The 25392-nt window shown below is 40.9% G+C and overlaps 1 protein-coding gene across 2 annotated transcripts in view; it reads right to left on the bottom strand.

Moving 5' to 3' along the window:
* Positions 1-25392, bottom strand: part of LOC128693430 (CCN family member 2) — a 627795-nt gene that overhangs the window by 101382 nt on the left and 501021 nt on the right. For both annotated transcript variants that reach the window (XM_053783103.2, XM_070097430.1), the window contains one exon: positions 8509-8640. In XM_053783103.2, coding sequence (XP_053639078.2) covers positions 8509-8640 — 132 coding nt within the window. The remainder of the gene's footprint in view (positions 1-8508; positions 8641-25392) is intronic.

Below are 25392 nucleotides of genomic sequence, written 5' to 3'. Positions count from 1 at the left end.
ACTACCTCTACTACCCCATCAATGAATATATTAAATGAGCCAAGTGACATCACACATCACCAAGGTCTATTTTCACTGAAAAAAAATACTTCCCTTCTCTCCTACACACAAACCTGAGCGTCACTTTCCGCATAAAAACTCTCTAATGCTTTTAAAAATCTATTATCATGCAAACAGATATCAAGAAATACGAAAAATTTGTTGTTGTCCTTATCTCTACTGTAAGAACAGTTGCTATTTAATATGTAACTAAAAATTTTGAACGACTCGTGACTGCCGAGGTGACCGCTAAAGGAGCGACTCTTGTCACGAAATTAACTTCTGCCCATTGATGCCTGAGTAACTGATAGGAACTTCACACTGGCTCTCATCAATAGTCAAGAATAGCCACGTCATAAGTTTAAGGAAAACAACCTCAGGGTTGGAAAACATATAGGCTGGCAAGCAAAAGAAAACACATCCACTTATAGACAGACATTCTGCCAGAATAAATAGAAAAATATACAAGAACAGACAGCAACGACCATACACAGAGGAGCATCCGGCAAGCATTCATGTTAATACAACCACTTTCACAGAGTCACCTAACATTCATGAAAATACAAACGTCCACAGTAATATTCTACCAGCAATCATAGAAACATATGGACTCACATACAGACCAATGACATTCCCACATCAAGCTCAACCTGAGAAACATTCCACTAACCTTCATACAACAACCACACACAGAAAGACATTCCACCGACCTTCACACAACCACACACACACACACATATTCTACTAACATTCACCACACAACAACCTTATGTACATTCTACAAACATTCACACAACAACCCTACACACATTCTACTAACATTCACACAAACAACCACACAAACATTCTACTAACATTCACACAAACAACCACACAGACATCCTACTAACATTCACACAACCACACAGACATCCTACTAACATTCACACAAACAACCCACACAAACATTCTACTAACATTCACACAAACAACCACACAGACATCCTACTAACATTCACACAAACAACCCACACAAACATTCTACTAACATTCACACAAACAACCACACAGACATTCTACTAACATTCACACAAACAACCACACAAACATTCTACTAACATTCACACAAACAACCACACAGACATCCTACTAACATTCACACAAACAACCACACAGACATTCTACTAACTTTCACACAAACAACCACACAGACATTCTACTAACATTCACACAAACAACCACACAGACATTCTACTAACATTCACACAAACAACCACACAGACATTCTACTAACATTCACACAAACAACCACACAGACATTCTACTAACATTCACACAAACAACCACACAGACATCCTACTAACATTCACATAAACAACCACCCAGACTTTCTACTAACATTCACACAAACAACCACACATACATTCTACTAACATTCACACAAACAACCACACAGACATTCTACTAACATTCACACAAACAACCACACAGACATTCTACTAACATTCACACAAACAACCACACAGACATCCTACTAACATTCACACAAACAACCACACATACATTCTACTAACTTTCACACAAACAACCACACAGACATTCTACTAACATTCACACAAACAACCACACAGACATTCTACTAACATTCACACAAACAACCACACAGACATTCTACTAACATTCACACAAACAACCACACAGACATCCTACTAACATTCACACAAACAACCACACATACATTCTACTAACATTCACAGAAACAACCACACAGACATTCTACTAACATTCACACAAACAACCACACAGACATTCTACTAACATTCACACAAACAACCACACAGACATCCTACTAACATTCACACAAACAACCACACATACATTCTACTAACATTCACAGAAACAACCACACAGACATTCTACTAACATTCACACAAACAACCACACATACATTCTACTAACATTCACACAAACAACCACACAGACATCCTACTAACATTCACACAAACAACCACACAGACATTCTACTAACTTTCACACAAACAACCACACAGACATTCTACTAACATTCACACAAACAACCACACAGACATTCTACTAACATTCACACAAACAACCACACAGACATTCTACTAACATTCACACAAACAACCACACAGACATTCTACTAACATTCACACAAACAACCACACAGACATTCTACTAACATTCACACAAACAACCACACAGACATTCTACTAACATTCACACAAACAACCACACAGACATTCTACTAACATTCACACAAACAACCACACAGACATTCTACTAACATTCACACAAACAACCACACAGACATTCTACTAACATTCACACAAACAACCACACAGACATCCTACTAACATTCACATAAACAACCACCCAGACTTTCTACTAACATTCACACAAACAACCACACATACATTCTACTAACATTCACACAAACAACCACACAGACATTCTACTAACATTCACACAAACAACCACACAGACATTCTACTAACATTCACACAAACAACCACACAGACATTCTACTAACATTCACACAAACAACCACACAGACATTCTACTAACATTCACACAAACAGGCACACAGACATTCTGCTAACATTCACACAAACAACGACACAGAGATATTCTACTAACATTCACACAAACAGGCACACAGACATTCTGCTAACATTCACACAAACAACGACACAGAGATATTCTACTAACATTCACACAAACAACCACACAGACATTCTACTAACATTCACACAAACAGGCACACAGACATTCTACTAACATTCACACAACAACCCTACACACATTCTACTACATTCACACAAAAACCACACATGCATTCTACTAACATTTACGTAAACAACCACACAGACATTCTATAAACATTCACACAAACAACCACACAGACATTTTACCAACATTCACACAACAACCACACAGACATTCTACTAACATTCACACAAACAACCACACAGAGCCATTCTACTAACTTTCACACAACAACCACACAGACATTCTAGAAAACATTCACACAACAACCACACAGACATTTTACCAACATTCACAAAACAACCACACAGACATTTTACCAACATTCACACAAACAACCACACAGACATTTTACCAACATTCACAAAACAACCACACAGACATTTTACCAACATTCACAAAACAACCACACAGACATTCTACCAACATTCACACAACAACCACACACATACATACATTCTACTAACATTCACACAAACAACCATAGAGAGTCATTATACTAACATTCACACAACAACCACACACACAGACATTCTTCTAACCTTCACACAACAGCCACACACATATAGACATTTTACTAACATTCACACAAACAACTACACAGACATTCTACTAACATTCACACAACAACCACACATGCACAGATATTCTACTAACATTCACAAAAGAACCCCACACACATACAGACATTCTACTAACATTCACACAAACAACCACACAGACAGTCTACTAACATTCACACAAACAACCACACAGAGTCATTCTACGAACATTCACACAAACAACGTGCCAAAATCTATGGATCTGTACCTAACGCAACCAGTAAATTCAGTCATACAACACTTCCCACCATGTTTGAGACCGTGGTCTTTGTTCCACCCACACTTCCCACCATGTTTGAGACCGTGGTCTTTGTTCCACCCACATTTCCCACCATGTTTGAGACCGTGGTCTTTGTTCCACCCACATTTCCCACCATGTTTGAGACCGTGGTCTTTGTTCCACCCACATTTCCCACCATGTTTGAGACCGTGGTCTTTGTTCCACCCACATTTCCCACCATGTTTGAGACCGTGGTCTTTGTTCCACCCACATTTCCCACCATGTTTGAGACCGTGATCTTTGTTCCACCCACACTTCCCACCATGTTTGAGACCGCGGTCTTTGTTCCACCCACACTTCCCACCATGTTTGAGACCGCGGTCTTTGTTCCACCCACACTTCCCACCATGTTTGAGACCGTGGTCTTTGTTCCACCCACATTTCCCACCATGTTTGAGACCGTGGTCTTTGTTCCACCCACAGTTCCCACCATGTTTGAGACCGCGGTCTTTGTTCCACCCACACTTCCCACCATGTTTGAGACCGTGGTCTTTGTTCCACCCACACTTCCCACCATGTTTGAGACCGTGGTCTTTGTTCCACCCACATTTCCCACCATGTTTGAGACCGTGGTCTTTGTTCCACCCACACTTCCCACCATGTTTGAGACCGTGGTCTTTGTTCCACCCACAGTTCCCACCATGTTTGAGACCGTGGTCTTTGTTCCACCCACACTTCCCACCATGTTTGAGACCGTGGTTTTCTAACGAATAGATGTCCATTCTATAATATGGAGACCAGAACTGGGCTGCATAATCTAGGTGAGGCCTTACAGTATTTGTCCAGCCAGCAATTGACACCAGTTGCCCTGGACAACCATTCGTTTCCAATTCCTCTCCTTGGCAAAATACCACATATGACAGGATTCCCACACTACTTCCTAATTATCTCTATTATCATGTTTAAGACGGTGATCTTCGTTCCACCTACACTTCCCACCATGTTTGAGACCGTGGTCTTTGTTCCACCCACATTATTCTCGACCATGTTTGTGGTCTTGGTTTTTGCTCCAAGATTAGATTTTGCCAATAAAGTTGCTAATATTTTATGCACGCCATATCCATCCTGTGGAGGGTAGAACAAGACCATACGTATGTACATAAGGCCTAGGAACCTGGCCCCCTGAGTTCACTTCCTCTGAGAACTTGGAGTGTAATCATTAAGTTCAACCTCCTGTGTTCATACACACACTCACACCATGTACACACCCCTTCATGTATACAGTATACACCGCTCATCGTACACATTGTATGTCTGAACTTACACACAGTGTACACCTCCCACGCACACACATATTATGAACCCATCCATGTATACATATAGGTCACTCATCCACGTATAGTACGAGCTTACACACGGAGTATAACTTTGCCTATACATAGTATACACAGTGTATAACTTTACCTACACAGTGTACACGACTATCTGAGTTATAATCACCTAATATCCTCAGAGATCATCGCGTTCAAGATCTTCATCTCAAAGACGATCACGTCAGAGATGATCACGTCAGAGATGATCACGTCAGAGATGATCACGTCAGAGATGATCACGTCAGAGATGATCACGCCGGAGATGATCACGTCGGAGATGATCATGTCAGAGATGATCACGTCGGAGATGATCACGTCGGAGATGATCACATCAGAGATGATCACGTCGGAGATGATCACGCCAGAGATGATCACGTCAGAGATGATCACGTCAGAGATGATCATGTCAGAGATGATCACGTCGGAGATGATCACGTCGGAGATGATCACGTCAGAGATGATCACGTCAGAGATGATCACGTCAGAGATGATCACGCCGGAGATGATCACGTCGGAGATGATCATGTCAGAGATGATCACGTCGGAGATGATCACGTCGGAGATGATCACATCAGAGATGATCACGTCGGAGATGATCACGCCAGAGATGATCACGTCAGAGATGATCACGTCAGAGATGATCATGTCAGAGATGATCACGTCGGAGATGATCACGTCGGAGATGATCACGTCAGAGATGATCACGTCTGAGATGATAACGTCAGAGATGACGTGCAGTTTCACGTCTCAGAGCGTCCAGGATTCTCAAGTGACTTTGAGCAAGTTGGGAGTTACCAAACTACTGGAAATTGTTTGTTCATACTCGCCTGATCGACCTTTAGCACACACCTGATCGACCTTTAGCACACACCTGATCGACCTTTAGCACACACCTGATCGACCTTTAGCACACACCTGATCGACCTTTAGCACACACCTGATCGACCTTTAGCACTCACCTGATAGAAGTTTAGTACTCACCTGATCGACGTACAACACACACCTGGTATAGGCAGGACTACTGGTATACTAAGTACGTTCGTGTTGACACTCTAATCGTTCACATTAAGTTACACTAAATCACCACTATCTTCGTAATGGGTCAACCTGAACTTTTGAACTGATGATCTGATGACACACTACGAACGTTCGTGGTAACTCTCTAGAAATCTTCAAGTTCACACACTACGAACGGTCGCGTTGATACACTACGAATATCTGCGTTGTCTCACTACGAACGTTATACCATAGAGCAGAGAAATTTCAGCCTTATGACGCAGTCACCGGTTGCCCTCATGATACACTAAGAGTGGGGCGCAATCTTCCCCTCTGTGGGTTGTTCAGAATGGAAATACAGCATCTGGGCAAGTTTCTATCTGTAATTAAGGATTCCCAGCTTGTTGCGTTAGGGTGTATGGCGAGGGGAGGAGAGGCAACGAAGAAAGGGCACGTATGGAGGTACAGAGAGAAAAGAGAAAAGGGAGAGTGGAAATTGCTTTATGACAGAGGGACGGGAGGAGGATGAAATAGCAGAGCTTGTGTGTGTGCGGAATAGGGAAGAGAAGGAAGTACAAGAGGGGAAAAGAAACACAGGGATAAAAGTGGGAGGGAGGGAGAGAGAGAGAGAATCGTAACAGAAGTATCACACTATCATCCAACAATCTACATTTTTTTTTATATTCTTCGTCAACGGGAACGATTTGTAACAACATAATTTCCCTTTCCATAATTAATATCAGGTCCTCAACTAATATGTAGGAGACATACGTAAGTCAACAACTGGTCTACGAATCATCACCTCTGTTACACCACTTTCTGTGTGAACGCAATATTTCTCAATAACCAAATACTCTTTACCACTTCGAGGATACGTAAATAACCCTCACGTTCGGGTCCAACTTGTGCCATTAACTAGCCACTCAGAGAAATGAGAATTAATTGACTCTCAGGTAAGGAGAGATCTGGAAGGTGGCGACAGACGAGGAATAGCGCCGGAGAGGAGTGTCTCAGTCAGGGAAACACGGCTTAACCCAGCAGCCGAGCACTTCATGACGTTATGCTCACCTGATATCTCCTAGTACCTGACCTCGTCTGGTACCTATCTTCTTCTGGTACCAGAACTCTCCTCATACCTAATCTTTCCAGCCTCGTAACCTCTTCTGGTACCTAACCTCTCTTTGCTCCTGACGTCTCCTCGCTCCTGATTTCTACTGGCTCCTTGCACCTGACTTCTCGCAATCTGATCTCTCGTTGTACCTGATTTCTCTCTCGTTACTGAACACTCGTGGAACCTAACCTCTCCTTGCATCTGACGTGTCCTTGTTCCTCACTCCTCACCTCTTCAGGTTCCATCAGTAGAAGTGGGTGTCACGTGATAAATCTTCGATACTGTCTCGCTTGCCACCGAGCATAATGTAGAATTTATTTACACAAAGAGTTCTCAATGCACATTTGTAAGCAGTCGTACAGTTCCGAACCAGAGAATAAGGTACCCACAGTTAAGTACGTGATATGGAAACCATAGAAAGTGTTGAATGAATCTTATTGTAGCCAGCTGGCCTAGTGGTTAACGCACTGGCCTGTGAATTTTAGGACTCCCCTGCTATGGGTTCAAATCCCACCCGTTCCCTGGTTTGTTAGCAAAGTGTTTTTGCGATTTCGTGAGACATAAAGTACATGATAAGAAATACTAAAGTAAACAGAGGGTAGAGGTCACACAATGTAGGGAATTAGGCACTGTAGTTCTGTAGAGATATTTACAATTTTATTGAGAAATAAACAACAACAGGGCGCTACTTTAGTATGCGATCTACAAGAGTCAAATTAGGTTAGGCTAGGTTAGGTTAGGCTAGGTTAGGTTAGGTTAGGTCATTACTTTCCTTGTTGTAGATCGCATGCCAGAGTAGCTTCATGACACGTAGATCGCATGCCAGAGTAGCTTCATGACACGTAGATCGCATGCCAGAGTAGCTTCATGACACGTAGATCGCATGCCAGAGTAGCTTCATGACACGTAGATCGCATGCCAGAGTAGCTTCATGACACGTAGATCGCATGCCAGAGTAGCTTCATGACACGTAGATCGCATGCCAGAGTAGCTTCATGACACGTAGATCGCATGCCAGAGTAGCTTCATGACACGTAGATCGCATGCCAGAGTAGCTTCATGACACGTAGATCGCATGCCAGAGTAGCTTCATAACCACGTAGATCGCATGCCAGAGTAGCTTCATGACACGTAGATCGCATGCCAGAGTAGCTTCATGACACGTAGATCGCATGCCAGAGTAGCTTCATGACACGTAGATCGCATGCCAGAGTAGCTTCATGACACGTAGATCGCATGCCAGAGTAGCTTCATAACCACGTAGATCGCATGCCAGAGTAGCTTCATGACACGTAGATCGCATGCCAGAGTAGTACCCAGCAACAGCAAAGGGGTTATAAATGACATAGTTGTGTATGGGATAAGGTATCTACAACAATGGAAGCATAAGGTACTCACAGCTATGTAAGGGTTGGAGTGTGGGTGAGCGTCCTTGTACATCTCACACTCATAGCAGGGGGCGCGTTGCCCTGCCACACCCACGGTCAGGCTGCAGGCTGCAACCACCACCGCCCACGCCCACACACCCATCTGCGGTGGAAAGAAGTGGTCAATAGAATTGGTAAGATTGACAGTAGAAGTTCATTCATGCTTGAGAGTGTGATTACTGAGGACCAAACCTGAGACCACCACTCGACGCACCAGATCACCTCACGCCAGACCACTTGCTGGCCCAGCCAGACCAATTGTGAGAGAGGTATTGGAGACATCACCAGATGTCTCCCCTATGCTAAACCACCCCCTGATCCAGCCAGACCATCGTACTGCAGTCCGAGCCAGAGACCTCACCCACAATAGACCATCTCCTAACCCATCCGTGTAAGAAGTACTGGAGACCTAACCGAAGGTCTCATTCTCGTTAGATCATGTCCGAACTGAGATAGACCATACACATATATCCTACACATAGAAGAGTGAAATTTTTGTCAACAATACGGTCCGACTTGAACCATTAACTAATAACACAGAAGTGCGAAGGAAAGGGAACCAGAATATAATGAATTAGGCCCTTGTGTAATTTCTGAGTAACTCCATTCTTTATCAATACAATACTGAAAACTGAAGTGATAGAAGATGAGGTAATGAGTCCCTTAGCCAAGGTGTTCAGTGCCGTAGTCTTGATGTTACATACGTGTATAATTCACCATTATCGATATTACATACCATTGATATACACCGAGCTAGTATACATACATGAGGGCGGCGGTGCCGGGAGACTGACACGTAGCAGAAATATAATGGTAGTAATGGTAGTAGTGGAAACAGTAGTAGCAGTAGTAATGGTAATGTAATAGTGACAGAGGTTGTAATAAGACGGGGGTATTAGCGAACTAGTAGTAGTAGTAGTAGTAGTAGTAGTAGTAGTAGTAGCAGTGGAGGTAGTCAAAAGACAAGAGAAAAAAGAATAAAAAGGAGCACTGCAGGAAAGTTAATGGTTCACGAAGGTGGAACCAAAAACACAGGGGGTGAAAAACTCAAGGACAGAACTCACCTAGGCAGAAGGAAAAGCGAAGAAAATATAGTAAAGTAGAAGATATAAGGAGAGGAGAAGATAAAGATTAGGTCAAGTAGCGAGTGTTGTGAAGTTTGGAGCATTTTACAAGTTCCATTTTAATACGTAAGTGCGAGTTATTTGTGTATTGTTCCAGTCAACGTATTGTTTTTAAGAGAGACCATCTGTGTAAGAAGTACTGGAGACCGAATCACAGACCTCACTCACGTTAGACCACTTCCTGACCCACCAGACCATCTGTGTAAGAAGTACTGGAGACCGAACCACAGACCTCACTCACGTTAGACCACTTCCTGACCCACCAGACCATCTGTGTAAGAAGTACTGGAGACCGAACCACAGACCTCACTCACGTTAGACCACTTCCTGACCCACCAGACCATCTGTGTAAGAAGTACTGGAGACCGAACCACAGACCTCACTCACGTTAGACCACTTCCTGACCCACCAGACCATCTGTGTAAGAAGTACTGGAGACCGAATCACAGACCTCACTCACGTTAGACCACTTCCTGACCCACCAGACCATCTGTGTAAGAAGTACTGGAGACCGAACCACAGACCTCACTCACGTTAGACCACTTCCTGACCCACCAGACCATCTGTGTAAGAAGTACTGGAGACCGAACCACAGACCTCACTCACGTTAGACCACTTCCTGACCCACCAGACCATCTGTGTAAGAAGTACTGGAGACCGAATCACAGATCTCACTCACGTTAGACCACTTCCTGACCCACCAGACCATCTGTGAAAGGAGTACTGGAGACCGAATCACAGACCTCACTCACGTTAGACCACTTCCTGACCCACCAGACCATCTGTGAAAGGAGTACTGTAGACCGAATCCCTGACCTCACGTTGCCCCAATCTCCTGACCCAATCTATTACTTTATCAACATTGTTAAATTCGTTGAAGACACACGTATAACAATGATGTTTATTAATGAAACATTTCGACTGTACTTCAGGTTTCATCAGTCAAATACTGAGGTGAAACAAACTCCTGGAGATAGCAGGCAAAGTGGAGAATAATTCGTCTCTGTATTCAACTGATATGTTTCATGAACACGCTACCTAGTGTTGCACATGTGTCTTTCTCATCAACATGTCGATAGGTACATTAAACTTATGACAGCAAGAATAATTAGGTGTATCATGTGTTTTCTGACATAAGCTGTAAATCTAAAAACTTAATCAAAAAATTTTATACTATGATTACGATAATTTCAAAATTTTCCTTCCCTACACCTGGCTTGTAAGGAGGCAGGTGTGGGTGTTTCGTACCTCTGTACTTGCCTTGTCAGGAGGTGAATGTGAGGGTCTCATACCCCCCTCACCTGCCTTGTTAGGAGGCAGGTGTGAGGGGTCTCATACCACTACAACTGCCTTATCAGGAGGCAGGTGTGAGGGTCTCACACCAGTACACCTGCCTTATTAGGAGGCAGGTGTGAGAGGTCTCGTACTCTTACAGTTGCCGTGTCAGGTGGGTTTGGGTTTCTCATACCAATGCACCTGTCTTCTGAAGAGGACCATGTGGGAGTCTCATACCCCCCACCCACCTTGACAGGAAATGGCTGTGTGGAATTCGTGCTCCAACATGCACCTTGTCAGAAGGCATGTAGAGGACTGATGCTTCCACACCAGTCTTTTCAAGAGGCAGGTGTGTAGGACACATTTCCACATACCCACCTTTCAGGAGGCTGATGTGTGGGACTCATGCTCCCCATACACACCTTGTCAGGAAGCAGGTGTGGGTGACTCAAGCCCCTATTTGCATCCTATCAGAAGGCAGGTGTGGGGAACTCATGTCCCCATTCGTACCTTGTCAGGATGCAGGTGTGGGGGGACTTTTACCCAACTATTCACCTAATCAAGAAGCAGTGTATGCATCTTAATTTTTATAAGAGAATGGAACCAAAAAAAAATCTCAAATAACTTTTTTGGGAAATGTACGTTTTTGAAGTCAGTATAGATTGGGGGAGGAAGGGTTAATGTTGAGTGTTGCTTAACAAAAAGTGTTCCATCACGCAGGAGGATGCCGTCCCTCCTCACTTAAAGTGTTGGAATGTGGTGTAGCCTAAAACCTGCTGCTGGACCCAGGAAGTCTGCGACAAAGTTTGGTCGTAATGGCTTTCATGGGAGGTTGAATCTTCTCTTTTGATGTCTGATGTATTACTTGTCCTGTTCATTTTGTCCAATCTCGCTACTCTCACTGTTCAGTTTCATCACTGTGGGCTCACTGGACCCGCTACTCTCACTATTCAGTTCCACCACTGTGGGCTCACTGGACCCGCTACTCTCACTATTCAGTTCCACCACTGTGGGCTCACTGGACCCGCTACTCTCACTATTCAGTTCCACCACTGTGGGCTCACTGGACCCGCTACTCTCACTATTCAGTTCCACCACTGTGGGCTCACTGGACCCGCTACTCTCACTATTCAGTTCCATCACTGTGGGCTCACTGGACCCGCTACTCTCACTATTCAGTTCCACCACTGTGGGCTCACTGGACCCGCTACTCTCACTATTCAGTTCCATCACTGTGGGCTCACTGGACCCGCTACTCTCACTATTCAGTTCCACCACTGTGGGCTCACTGGACCCGCTACTCTCACTATTCAGTTCCACCACTGTGGGCTCACTGGATCCTAGCGGTTCTCCATTTTATATTATAAATCCAACTCACTTAAGGTGAAAAACAGATTCCATCAGCTATTTCCTTTTCTGCCCACAATATTATTTTTTCAAACTCGTTGAGAATGATTTTTTTTTTATTGCCGCGAGTTAAGCTTGGTTTTCTGTTTCCACACTTCTTCCCTCCCATGTTCATTCCTTTTCTCACAATCTGTTAGCTAGTAAGTACAATCACCTGTGGTAAGTAGCCTTGTATTCGTCCTGCATAATATCTAAGCCACTTTTTTTTTTAATTTGCGTTTGGTAACTCTGTTGTTGTCCCTATGCATCTACCTTGGCCCAACAGCGTTGATGGAAATGGGATGTAAATCGCTTCCACTGTTACCTTGGCGTCTGCAAGGGTAATATGAGGTACCCCTCGGGGAATAAGGCATTAATTACTATTCCACAGTCTTGTCTTTCTGTATTTTTTGCCCTTGGACTATTGGTTCTGCTTCGGTGTCTGACAATGGGGTTGGATACTCGTGAAACTGTATGTACAGAAGATTAGTTTAGGCAGCATGGAAGGGTGCGTTAGAGGGGATTGGTGTAGGGAGACGAGGTAGAGGGGATTAGTGTGGGTAGCATGGGAGACGAGGTAGAGGGGATTAGTGTGGGTAGCATGGGAGACGAGGTAGAGGGGATTAGTGTAGGCAGCATGGGAGACGAGGTAGAGGGGATTAGTGTAGGCAGCATGGGAGACGAGGTAGAGGGAAATAGTGTAGGCAGCATGGGAGACGAGGTAGAGGGGATTAGTGTGGGCAGCATGGGAGATGAGGCAGAGGGGATTAGTGTGGGCAGAATGGGAGACGAGGTAGAGGGGATTAGTGTAGGCAGCATGGGAGACGAGGTAGAGGGGAATAGTGTAGGCAGCATGGGAGACGAGGTAGAGGGGAATAGTGTAGGCAGCATGGGAGACGAGGTAGAGGGGAATAGTGTAGGCAGCATGGGAGACGAGGTAGAGGCAGTACAAGTTTAAAAGGTTTGATTAGAAATAAGGAAGAAAAATAGGGAGTTCTCAACAGAGTGAACGTTCAACACAAGTTAAAGGAGCTGAGAGTGTGAGCTGAGTGTGTAACCTCAGAGTGTGAGCTGAGTGTGTAACCTCAGAGTGTGAGCTGAGTGTGTAACCTCAGAGTGTGAGCTGAGTGTGTAACCTCAGAGTGTGAGCTGAGTGTGTAACCTCAGAGTGTGAGCTGAGTGTGTAACCTCAGAGTGTGAGCTGAGTGTGTAACCTCAGAGTGTGAGCTGAGTGTGTAACCTCAGAGTGTGAGCTGAGTGTGTAACCTCAGAGTGTGAGCTGAGTGTGTAACCTCAGAGTGTGAGCTGAGTGTGTAACCTCAGAGTGTGAGCTGAGTGTGTAACCTCAGAGCGTGAGCTGAGATTAAAGCCTTCACCTACAAAGGTCTTCCCAGGATATATATTGTAAGCTTAGTGGTGGCGACAAAGGCACGTACCAGACAGTCTTCAACTAAATAACAGGCAAAAACAACTTGTTAAAAATATAATCCAGCACTGGACCGTCAATACACAGAAGCCACCAGTAATGCACTGCTCCCACATTTTTTCTCTTTCACCCCAACTTCTACCTAACAACTTTCAGATTAACTTCATTAAGAACAGATAAAGCAGGTAACAATGCCAGCAGTTTGGAAGGAAAAACGAGTGAACGAGGAGACGACCCTCACTCTACACCTGTCATCTGGACTCTCAGATTCTGTGATATAGATTATGTTGGAGAGTACTGTTGTTTTGTTTATTGACTGTCGTTATGGGAAAGCTGGCAATACTGTGTGTACTCACCTAATTGTGGTTGCAGGGGTCGATTCACCACCTATATGTGGTGGCAGGTGACGAGTCACAGCTCCTGGTCCCTATGTATGAGGATGTGTGTGTGTGTGTGTGTGTGTGTGTGTGTGTGTGTGTGTGTGTGTGTGTGTGTGTGTGTGTGTGTGTGTGTGTGTGTTCGTGTTTGCGTGTACACGGAACTAAAGTCTAGAGTGTGAAATCGCCAAAGTTCTTTTCTCCTGTTATTGAGTTGGTCAGTAAATGAAATAGTCGGAACACTGCAGGAAAATGTTCCCTCGTTTTGTGAGATCCGTCCTCCCAGTCACCCTCCTCTCACAGTCACCCTCTTCCCACAGTCATTCTCCTCCCACAGTCACCCTCACCCCACGGTCACACTCCTCCCACAGTAACCCTCCTCTCACAGTCACCCTCCTTCCACAGTCACCCTCATTCCAGTCACCCTTCTCTCACAGTCACCCTTCTTTCACAGTCACCTTCCTCCCACAGTCACCTCCCACAGTCACCCTCACCCCACAGTCATTTCCCACAGTAGTCTTCCTCCCTCTGTGTGGCATACGCCGAGTACACTGCAATTTATTTGGCGTTGATGACATGTGTGTTTGTACATGGAGTCTAGACCAGTCTTACTGGCAGGTAGACTGGAGCAGTTAATTTAGGGGCCCCGCTGTTCTGATAGACTGCTCATGTCAAGCCAGCTAGCAGGATGTGGTCTGTCACCCATCTATGTTGAGGCCGTTTACTTCTGGCTGAGCGGCATACACACTGGCATATACTCATACACTGCTCATACACACTGGCATATACTCATACACACTGGCATATACTCATACACACTGGCATATACTCATACACACTGGTATATGTAGAAAAACTTCTGTGAAAAAATAGCCAAATTCCAAGCGCTCTCGTGATTTCTCACATTATCAAGGAACTGGTATATAATCATATACATTGGCATATACTCATACACACTGGTGTATATACTAATACACACTAGTATGTATAATATTCTCATCCACACTGGTCTATCTTGATGTGTAACTCCAATTGTAGTGAATAATTCTTTGTTATCTCGTTCAGAATTCCTATTATTATTATTATTATTATTATTATTATTATTATTATTATTATTATTATGATGATGATGATGATGATGATGATGATGATGATGTCTTAGCGAAGGGAATATTCGGAAAGTTAAAAAATGTCCTTTAGTGTTTGTCTTCATTTGCTAGTGTTGTTGCTAGTGTTGTTGCTAGTGTTGTTGCTAGTGTTGTTGCTAGTGTTGTTGTTAGTGTTGTTGCTAGTGTTGTTGCTAGTGTTGTTGCTAGTGTTGTTGCTAGTGTTGTTGCTAGTGTTGTTGCTAGTGTTGTTGCTAGTGTTGTTGCTAGTGCTGTTGCTAGTGTCGTTGCTAGTATTGTTGCTAGTGTTGTTGCTAATGTTGTTGCTAGTGTTGTTGCTAGTGTTGTTGCTAGTGTTGTTGCTAGTGTTGTTACTAGTGTTGTTGCTAGTGTTGTTGCTAGTGTTGTTGCTAGTGTTGTTGCTAGTGTTGTTGCTAGTGTTGTTGCTAGTGTTGTTGCTAGTGTTGTTGCTAGTGTTGTGCTAGTGTTGTTGCTAGTGTTGTTGCTAGTGTTGTTGCTAGTGTTGTTGCTAGTGTTGTGCTAGTGTTGTTGCTAGTGTTGTTGCTAGTGTTGTTGCTAGTGTTGTTGCTAGTGTTGTTGCTAGTGTTGTTGCTAGTGTCGTTGCTAGTGTTGTTGCTAGTGTTGTTGCTAGTGTTGTTGCTAGTGTTGTTGCTAGTGTTGTTGCTAGTGTTGTTGCTAGTGTTGTTGCTAGTGTTGTTGCTAGTGTTGTGCTAGTGTTGTTGCTAGTGTTGTTGCTAGTGTTGTTGCTAGTGTTGTTGCTAGTGTTGTTGCTAGTGTTGTTGCTAGTGTTGTTGCTAGTGTTGTTGCTAGTGTTGTTGTTAGTGTTGTTGCTAGTGTTGTTGCTAGTGTTGTTGCTAGTGTTGTTGCTAGTGTTGTTGCTAGTGTTGTTGCTAGTGTTGTTGCTAGTGTTGTTGCTAGTGTTGTTGCTAGTGTTGTTGCTAGTGCTGTTGCTAGTGTCGTTGCTAGTGTTGTTGCTAGTGTTGTTGCTAATGTTGTTGCTAGTGTTGTTGCTAGTGTTGTTGCTAGTGTTGTTGCTAGTGTTGTTGCTAGTGTTGTTGCTAGTGTTGTTGCTAGTGTTGTTGCTAGTGTTGTTGCTAGTGTTGTTGCTAGTGTTGTTGCTAGTGTTGTGCTAGTGTTGTTGCTAGTGTTGTTGCTAGTGTTGTGCTAGTGTTGTTGCTAGTGTTGTTGCTAGTGTTGTGCTAGTGTTGTTGCTAGTGTTGTTGCTTGTTTATCTTCCTCCCATAAATCACCTGCCTCTTACACTTATCAGATGGTACACAGCAACAAGGGGTCACAGTTGGAAGTTGAAGACTCGGATGAATCACAGGGATGTTAGGAAGTATTTTTTTAGTCACGAAGTTGTCAAGAAGTGGAATAGTTTGGAAAGCGATGTAGTGGAGGCAAGATCCATTCATAGCTTTAAGAATAGGTATGATATAGCTCATGGAGCTGGAAGAGTGACCCAGTAGCGGCCAGTGAAGAGGCTGGGCCAGGAGCTTTGACTCGACCCCTGCAACCACGACTAGGTGAGTACACACACACACACACACACACACACACACACACACACACTCATAAAAGACCAATTTCAGAATTCTAGCTCCAAATTCCTCTCTATAGCTAAATTAATGATTCAGGTGAAAGAAAGACTCACCCTCGTGGGCGGCCTTTGCTATGTAAGTCAGTATACTTCCTTTGATGACATGTGGCAACCCACTGAGGTTGGTTTATTGTGAGGTTTGAAGCCTGTCGACTAAAATAGGATCATTAAAGCTGCAAGGTATCTTAATCACTAAAATAGACATTCACCGTCTTCCTACAGTCGCTTTTCTCCCACAGTATCCTTTTTCAAACAGTCCTTCCTTTTCCCACAGTCACCTTCCTGCCACAGCCACCCGTCTCTCACATTCATTCTCTACTTACAGTTACCCTTCTCCCGCACTCACCCTTTCCTCACAGTCACCCTCCTCCGTCACTCACTATTCTCTCTCATCTTCCTCCCACAGGCACAGTCCTTTTACAGTCACCCTCTTCACGTATTCAACTTTCTCCCATAACTACGTTCCTCCCACACTCACCTGCTTCCCTCATCCCTCCAGTTGTCGCACTTGGACTATTCCTATCTTCAACCTCCTCAAAGAGTCAACCTTCTCCCACAGTAACCCTCCGTGAGTCAACCTTCCTCTACCTTCAACCTCCTCACACAGTCACTTTCATGCCATAGTATTTGCACTTCTCTCCTTAACAGTAGAAAAACAAAATTAGTATCTGGCATTCACTCAGTGCTTCGAATATGATGCAACAGATTCAAGAATTAGACACATGTACAACAACTATCTGTATAATGTAGACGTTTAGCAAAACGTCTACAAAATACACAGTTGTTGCAAATTCGTATAATCCTTTAGTATGTCGGCGTTATATACCACTGATACTTTGAAATTATATAACAGAGTTGAAGGTTTGAAGCCGTTTAGAAGATGCATTTCTAGGTTATCTCGCAAAAACCATCATCTCAATTTCTTCAGTAAATATCCACAAATTGGTATCAAACCCGCCCAATCCTAGTGCGCTGATCAGTTCTTTCAGATCAGAATATTTAGGTACCTTATTCACATCAGAATATTTAGGTACCTTTATTCAGATCAGAATATTTAGGTACCTTATTCACATCAGAATATTTAGGTACCTTTATTCAGATCAGAATATTTAGGTACCTTCATTCAGATCAGAATATTTAGGTACCTTTATTCAGATCAGAATATTTAGGTACCTTTATTCAGATCAGAATATTTAGGTACCTTTATTCACATCAGAATATTTAGGTACCTTTATTCAGATCAGAATATTTAGGTACCTTTATTCAGATCAGAGTATTTAGATGCCTTTATTCAGATCAGAATATTTAGGTACCTTCATTCAGATCAGAATATTTAGGTACCTTTATTCAGATCAGAATATTTAGGTACCTTAATTCAGATCAGAATATTTAGGTACCTTTATTCAGATCAGAATATTTAGGTACCTTCATTCAGATCAGAATATTTAGGTACCTTCATTCAGATCAGAATATGTAGGTACCTTTATTCAGATCAGAATATTTAGGTATCTTCATTCAGATCAGAATATTTAGGTACCTTTATTCAGATCAGAATATTTAGGTACTTTTATTCAGATCAGAATATTTAGGTACCTTTATTCAGATCAGAATATTTAGGTACCTTTATTCAGATCAGAATATTTAGGTATCTTCATTCAGATCAGAATATTTAGGTACCTTTATTCAGATCAGAATATTTAGGTACCTTTATTCAGATCAGAATATTTAGGTACCTTTACTCAGATCAGAATATTTAGATACCTTTATTCAGATCAGAATATTTAGGTACCTTTATTCAGATCAGAATATTTAGGTACCTTTATTCAGATCAGAATATTTAGGTACCTTCATTCAGATCAGAATATTTAGGTACCTTTATTCAGATCAGAATATTTAGGTACTTTTATTCAGATCAGAATATTTAGGTACCTTTATTCAGATCAGAATATTTAGGTACCTTTATTCAGATCAGAATATTTAGGTATCTTCATTCAGATCAGAATATTTAGGTACCTTTATTCAGATCAGAATATTTAGGTACCTTTATTCAGATCAGAATATTTAGGTACCTTTACTCAGATCAGAATATTTAGATACCTTTATTCAGATCAGAATATTTAGGTATCTTCATTCAGATCAGAATATTTAGGTACCTTTATTCAGATCAGAATATTTAGGTACCTTCATTCAGATCAGAATATTTAGGTACCTTTATTCAGATCAGAGTATTTAGATGCCTTTATTCAGATCAGAATATTTAGGTACCTTCATTCAGATCAGAATATTTAGGTACCTTTATTCAGATCAGAATATTTAGGTACCTTAATTCAGATCAGAATATTTAGGTACCTTTATTCAGATCATAATATTTAGGTACCTTCATTCAGATCAGAATATTTAGGTACCTTCATTCAGATCAGAATATGTAGGTACCTTTATTCAGATCAGAATATTTAGGTATCTTCATTCAGATCAGAATATTTAGGTACCTTTATTCAGATCAGAATATTTAGGTACTTTTATTCAGATCAGAATATTTAGGTACCTTTATTCAGATCAGAATATTTAGGTACCTTTATTCAGATCAGAATATTTAGGTATCTTCATTCAGATCAGAATATTTAGGTACCTTTATTCAGATCAGAATATTTAGGTACCTTTATTCAGATCAGAATATTTAGGTACCTTTACTCAGATCAGAATATTTAGATACCTTTATTCAGATCAGAATATTTAGGTACCTTTATTCAGATCAGAATATTTAGGTACCTTTATTCAGATCAGAATATTTAGGTACCTTCATTCAGATCAGAATATTTAGGTACCTTTATTCAGATCAGAATATTTAGGTACTTTTATTCAGATCAGAATATTTAGGTACCTTTATTCAGATCAGAATATTTAGGTACCTTTATTCAGATCAGAATATTTAGGTATCTTCATTCAGATCAGAATATTTAGGTACCTTTATTCAGATCAGAATATTTAGGTACCTTTATTCAGATCAGAATATTTAGGTACCTTTATTCAGATCAGAATATTTAGGTATCTTCATTCAGATCAGAATATTTAGGTACCTTTACTCAGATCAGAATATTTAGATACCTTTATTCAGATCAGAATATTTAGGTATCTTCATTCAGATCAGAATATTTAGGTACCTTTACTCAGATCAGAATATTTAGATACCTTTATTCAGATCAGAATATTTCGATACCTTGATTCAGATCAGAATATTTAGGTACCTTTATTCAGATCAGAATATTTAGGTACCTTCATTCAGATCAGAATATTTAGGTACCTTTATTCAGATCAGAATATTTAGGTACCTTCATTCAGATCAGAATATTTAGGTACCTTTATTCAGATCAGAATATTTAGGTACCTTTATTCAGATCAGAACATTTAGGTACCTTCATTCAAATAAGAATATTTACGTACCTTCATTCAGATCAGAATATTTAGGTTCCTTTATTCAGATCAGAATATTTAGGTATCTTCATTCAGATCAGAATATTTAGGTACCTTTATTCAGATCAGAATATTTAGGTACCTTTATTCAGATCAGAATATTTAGGTACCTTTATTCAGATCAGAATATTTAGGTACCTTCATTCAGATCAGAATATTTAGGTACCTTTATTCAGATCAGAATATTTAGGTACCTTTATTCAGATCAGAATATTTAGGTACCTTCATTCAGATCAGAATATTTAGGTACCTTTATTCAGATCAGAATATTTAGGTACCTTTATTCAGATCAGAATATTTAGGTATCTTTACTCAGATCAGAATATTTAGATACCTTTATTCAGATCAGAATATTTAGGTACCTTTATTCAGATCAGAATATTTAGGTACCTTTATTCAGATCAGAATATTTAGGTACCTTTATTCAGATCAGAATATTTAGGTACCTTTATTCAGATCAGAGTATTTAGATGCCTTTATTCAGATCAGAATATTTAGGTACCTTCATTCAGATCAGAATATTTAGGTACCTTTATTCAGATCAGAATATTTAGGTACCTTAATTCAGATCAGAATATTTAGGTACCTTTATTCAGATCAGAATATTTAGGTACCTTCATTCAGATCAGAATATTTAGGTACCTTCATTCAGATCAGAATATGTAGGTACCTTTATTCAGATCAGAATATTTAGGTATCTTCATTCAGATCAGAATATTTAGGTACCTTTATTCAGATCAGAATATTTAGGTACTTTTATTCAGATCAGAATATTTAGGTACCTTTATTCAGATCAGAATATTTAGGTACCTTTATTCAGATCAGAATATTTAGGTATCTTCATTCAGATCAGAATATTTAGGTACCTTTATTCAGATCAGAATATTTAGGTACCTTTATTCAGATCAGAATATTTAGGTACCTTTACTCAGATCAGAATATTTAGATACCTTTATTCAGATCAGAATATTTAGGTACCTTTATTCAGATCAGAATATTTAGGTACCTTTATTCAGATCAGAATATTTAGGTACCTTTATTCAGATCAGAATATTTAGGTACCTTTACTCAGATCAGAATATTTAGATACCTTTATTCAGATCAGAATATTTAGGTACCTTGATTCAGATCAGAATATTTAGGTACCTTTATTCAGATCAGAATATTTAGGTACCTTCATTCAGATCAGAATATTTAGGTACCTTTATTCAGATCAGAATATTTAGGTACCTTCATTCAGATCAGAATATTTAGGTACCTTTATTCAGATCAGAATATTTAGGTACCTTTATTCGGATCAGAATATTTAGGTACCTTTATTCAGATCAGAATATTTAGGTACCTTTATTCAGATCAGAATATTTAGGTACCTTTATTCAGATCAGAATATTTAGGTATCTTCATTCAGATCAGAATATTTAGGTACCTTTATTCAGATCAGAATATTTAGGTACCTTTATTCAGATCAGAATATTTAGGTACCTTTATTCAGATCAGAATATTTAGGTACCTTCATTCTTAAACATTTCGCCAACAAAGTTGTTTCTTTAGTTCAATGCAGAGAAAGGTACAAGATAAAGAAGAGTTGAGGTAATCAGTCCCTCAGTCTGAGTCGAAGTGTTCCGTTCATCAGTCTTACAAAAGTGCAGCATATCCCGGGAGATGGAGCTTATATATTGATGAGAGATAAGGTGAATCAGTCACCAGCGGACATAACCACTGCTGGATGTAGGTCGTGTCTATAGTTTAGACAAGTTTTGAAGAAATTCCTTCATTAAGATCTTAAAATGTTGCTGTGTCTGACGGGATGTTTTTTCCAGATCAGAATAAATATTCTCCAGTTATCCTACATTAAATAAATAAATTATAAATTAAAGTTGCTGAAAACAACGTTCATATAAGTGTCGTAAGACCATATAAGCGTTCATATAAGTGTCGAAGGCTCATATAAGCGTTTATTTAAGTGTCGTAAGACCATTTAAGCGTTCATTTAAGTGTCATAAGACCATTTAAGCGTTTATTTAAGTGTCGTAAAACCATTTAAGCGTTTATTTAAGTGTCGTAAGACGATTTAAGCGTTCATTTAAGTGTCGTAAAACCATTTAAGCGTCATTTAAGTGTCGTAAGATCATTCAAGTGTTAATTTAAGTGTGGTAAGAACATAGCTATATGTATAAAGCACATCTGAAGCTGCAAGGTTCCTACCACTCTTCAGAAGGAACACTGCAACAGGCCTACTGACCCATGCGAAGCAGGCCCATGTTCCCCCCTGGATTAGCCCAATGACCCACCTAGTTAGGTCACTTCTACTTAAGGAAGGAGCACGACATCAGACCTATTAGCACAAGATAGTCATGTCCAACTCACACCCACCCACACCCACTCATGTATTTATCTAACCTATTTTTAAAACTACACAACGTTTTAGCCTCAATAACGGTACTCGGGAGTTTGTTCCACTCATCCACAACTCTATTACCAAACTAGTGCTTTCCTATATCCTTCCTGAATCTGAATTTTTCCAACTTGAAACCATTGCTGCGAGTCCTGTCTTGGCTGGAAATTTTCAGCACGCTATTTACATCCCCTTTATTTATTCCTCTTTTCCATTTATACACCTCAATCATATCCCCCCTAATTCTACGCCTTTCGAGGGAGTGCAGATTCAGGGTCCTCAGTCTATCCTCATAGGGAAGATTTCTGATACATGGGATCAACTTTGTCATCCTCCTTTGTACGTTTTCCAGAGCATTTATATCCATTCTGTAATACGGTGACCAGAACTGAGCAGCATAGTCTAAATGAGACCTAACCAAGGATATATAGAGTTGAAGAACAACCTGAGGACTTATATTATTTATACTTCTAGATATGAAGCCAAGAATTCTGTTAGCTTTATTGCGAACACTAATGCACTGTTGTCTTGGTTTCAGATTACTGCTAACCAGACCTCCTAAATCCTTTTCGCAATCAGTAGTATTAAGATATAAATTATTTAATTTATAAGTGGCATAGTTATTTACCTGTCCAACATTTAGAACTTTGCATTTGTCTATATTAAACTGCATCTGCAACTTCTCCGACCATTGCATCAGTCTATTCAAATCATCCTGGAGTGCTCTAGTGTCCTCATTAGAATGAATTGGCCGGCATATTTTGGTGTCATCAGTAGTTATCACAAGAATCAACAGCAAAGCGAACCAAATTACTTTCATGATGATTTTTCAGTTTTCTTTGATATTTAAGTCGATATTAAAATGGTATAAAAATTACCGACAGGTAATTTCTTCTGCTTCTACCAAATTTTCTGTACTTGACTGAAGAGGCCGTCTGTCAAGGCGAAACATTTCGGAATAAAGATATGTACGTAACTGTACTTAACAGTGATATTTCAGTCACAAATCTAGCGTGGAATTTGCTAATTTCAGCAGTTTTGGAGAGAATACATATTTGTCCATGTTTCCTCTACATTTTTATCTTACTCACCGAAACTATTGAGAGAAACATCGTCTCAAGGTAACAATGCTACGTGTGGGTTATAAGTGAACTGTTCCACTCACACACTCTGACCATTATTCTTCAATTTAACACTATTTTTTTAATTAGATTTATTTTACAATATTTTTTAAGACAATGGCCGACTGCTACCGAGAATAAAATAGAAGCACTTACACCATCACCCATTTAATAGCTGTATTAAGAGGAGAGAGCAGTCAGATGCCCTTCAACACATCCCCCCTACCACCTCCAGGACTCAAGTCCGGCTAACCAGTTTCCCCAGAATTCCCTTGTTAATATTACCTCACTCAAACTCCAACAGCCACTTGTCTCCTTTGGTTTCGACCCAACACGCTCACACATTTTTTTGCCAGACTCATGACTACTAGTAGAACTTGTAGACTGTACTCAGACTCATGACTACTAGTAGAACTAGTAGACTGTCCCCAGACTCATGACTACTAGTAGAGGTTGTAGACTGTTCTCAGACTCATGACTACTAGTAGAGGTTGTAGACTGTCCTCAGACTCATGACTACTAGTAGAGGTTGTAGACTGTCCTCAGACTCATGACTACTAGTAGAGGTTGTAGACTGTTCTCAGACTCATGACTACTAGTAGAGGTTGTAGACTGTTCTCAGACTCATGACTACTAGTAGAGGTTGTAGACTGTTCTCAGACTCATGACTACTAGTAGAGGTTGTAGACTGTCCTCAGACTCATGACTACTAGTAGAGGTTGTAGACTGTTCTCAGACTCATGACTACTAGTAGAACTAGTAGACTGTCCCCAGACTCATGACTACTAGTAGAACTTGTAGACTGTTCTCAGACTCATGACTACTAGTAGAGGTTGTAGACTGTTCTCAGACTCATGACTACTAGTAGAGGTTGTAGACTGTCCTCAGACTCATGACTACTAGTAGAGGTTGTAGACTGTTCTCAGACTCATGACTACTAGTAGAACTAGTAGACTGTCCCCAGACTCATGACTACTAGTAGAACTTGTAGACTGTCCCCAGACTCATGACTACTAGTAGAACTTGTAGACTGTCCCCAGACTCATGACTACTAGTAGAACTTGTAGACTGTCCCCAGACTCATGACTACTAGTAGAACTTGTAGACTGTTCTCAGACTCATGACTACTAGTAGAGGTTGTAGACTGTTCTCAGACTCATGACTACTAGTAGAACTTGTAGACTGTTCTCAGACTCATGACTACTAGTAGAGGTTGTAGACTGTTCTCAGACTCATGACTACTAGTAGAGGTTGTAGACTGTTCTCAGACTCATGACTACTAGTAGAGGTTGTAGACTGTCCTCAGACTCATGACTACTAGTAGAGGTTGTAGACTGTTCTCAGACTCATGACTACTAGTAGAGGTTGTAGACTGTCCTCAGACTCATGACTAATAGTAGAGGTTGTAGACTGTCCTCAGACTCATGACTACTAGTAGAGGTTGTAGACTGTTCTCAGACTCATGACTACTAGTAGAGGTTGTAGACTGTCCTCAGACTCATGACTAATAGTAGAGGTTGTAGACTGTCCTCAGACTCATGACTACTAGTAGA

This window comes from Cherax quadricarinatus, chromosome 57 (genome assembly GCF_038502225.1).
Source record: "Cherax quadricarinatus isolate ZL_2023a chromosome 57, ASM3850222v1, whole genome shotgun sequence".
In the NCBI taxonomy this organism is placed as follows: domain Eukaryota; kingdom Metazoa; phylum Arthropoda; class Malacostraca; order Decapoda; family Parastacidae; genus Cherax; species Cherax quadricarinatus.
This window is presented reverse-complemented; position numbering and strand designations above follow the sequence as displayed.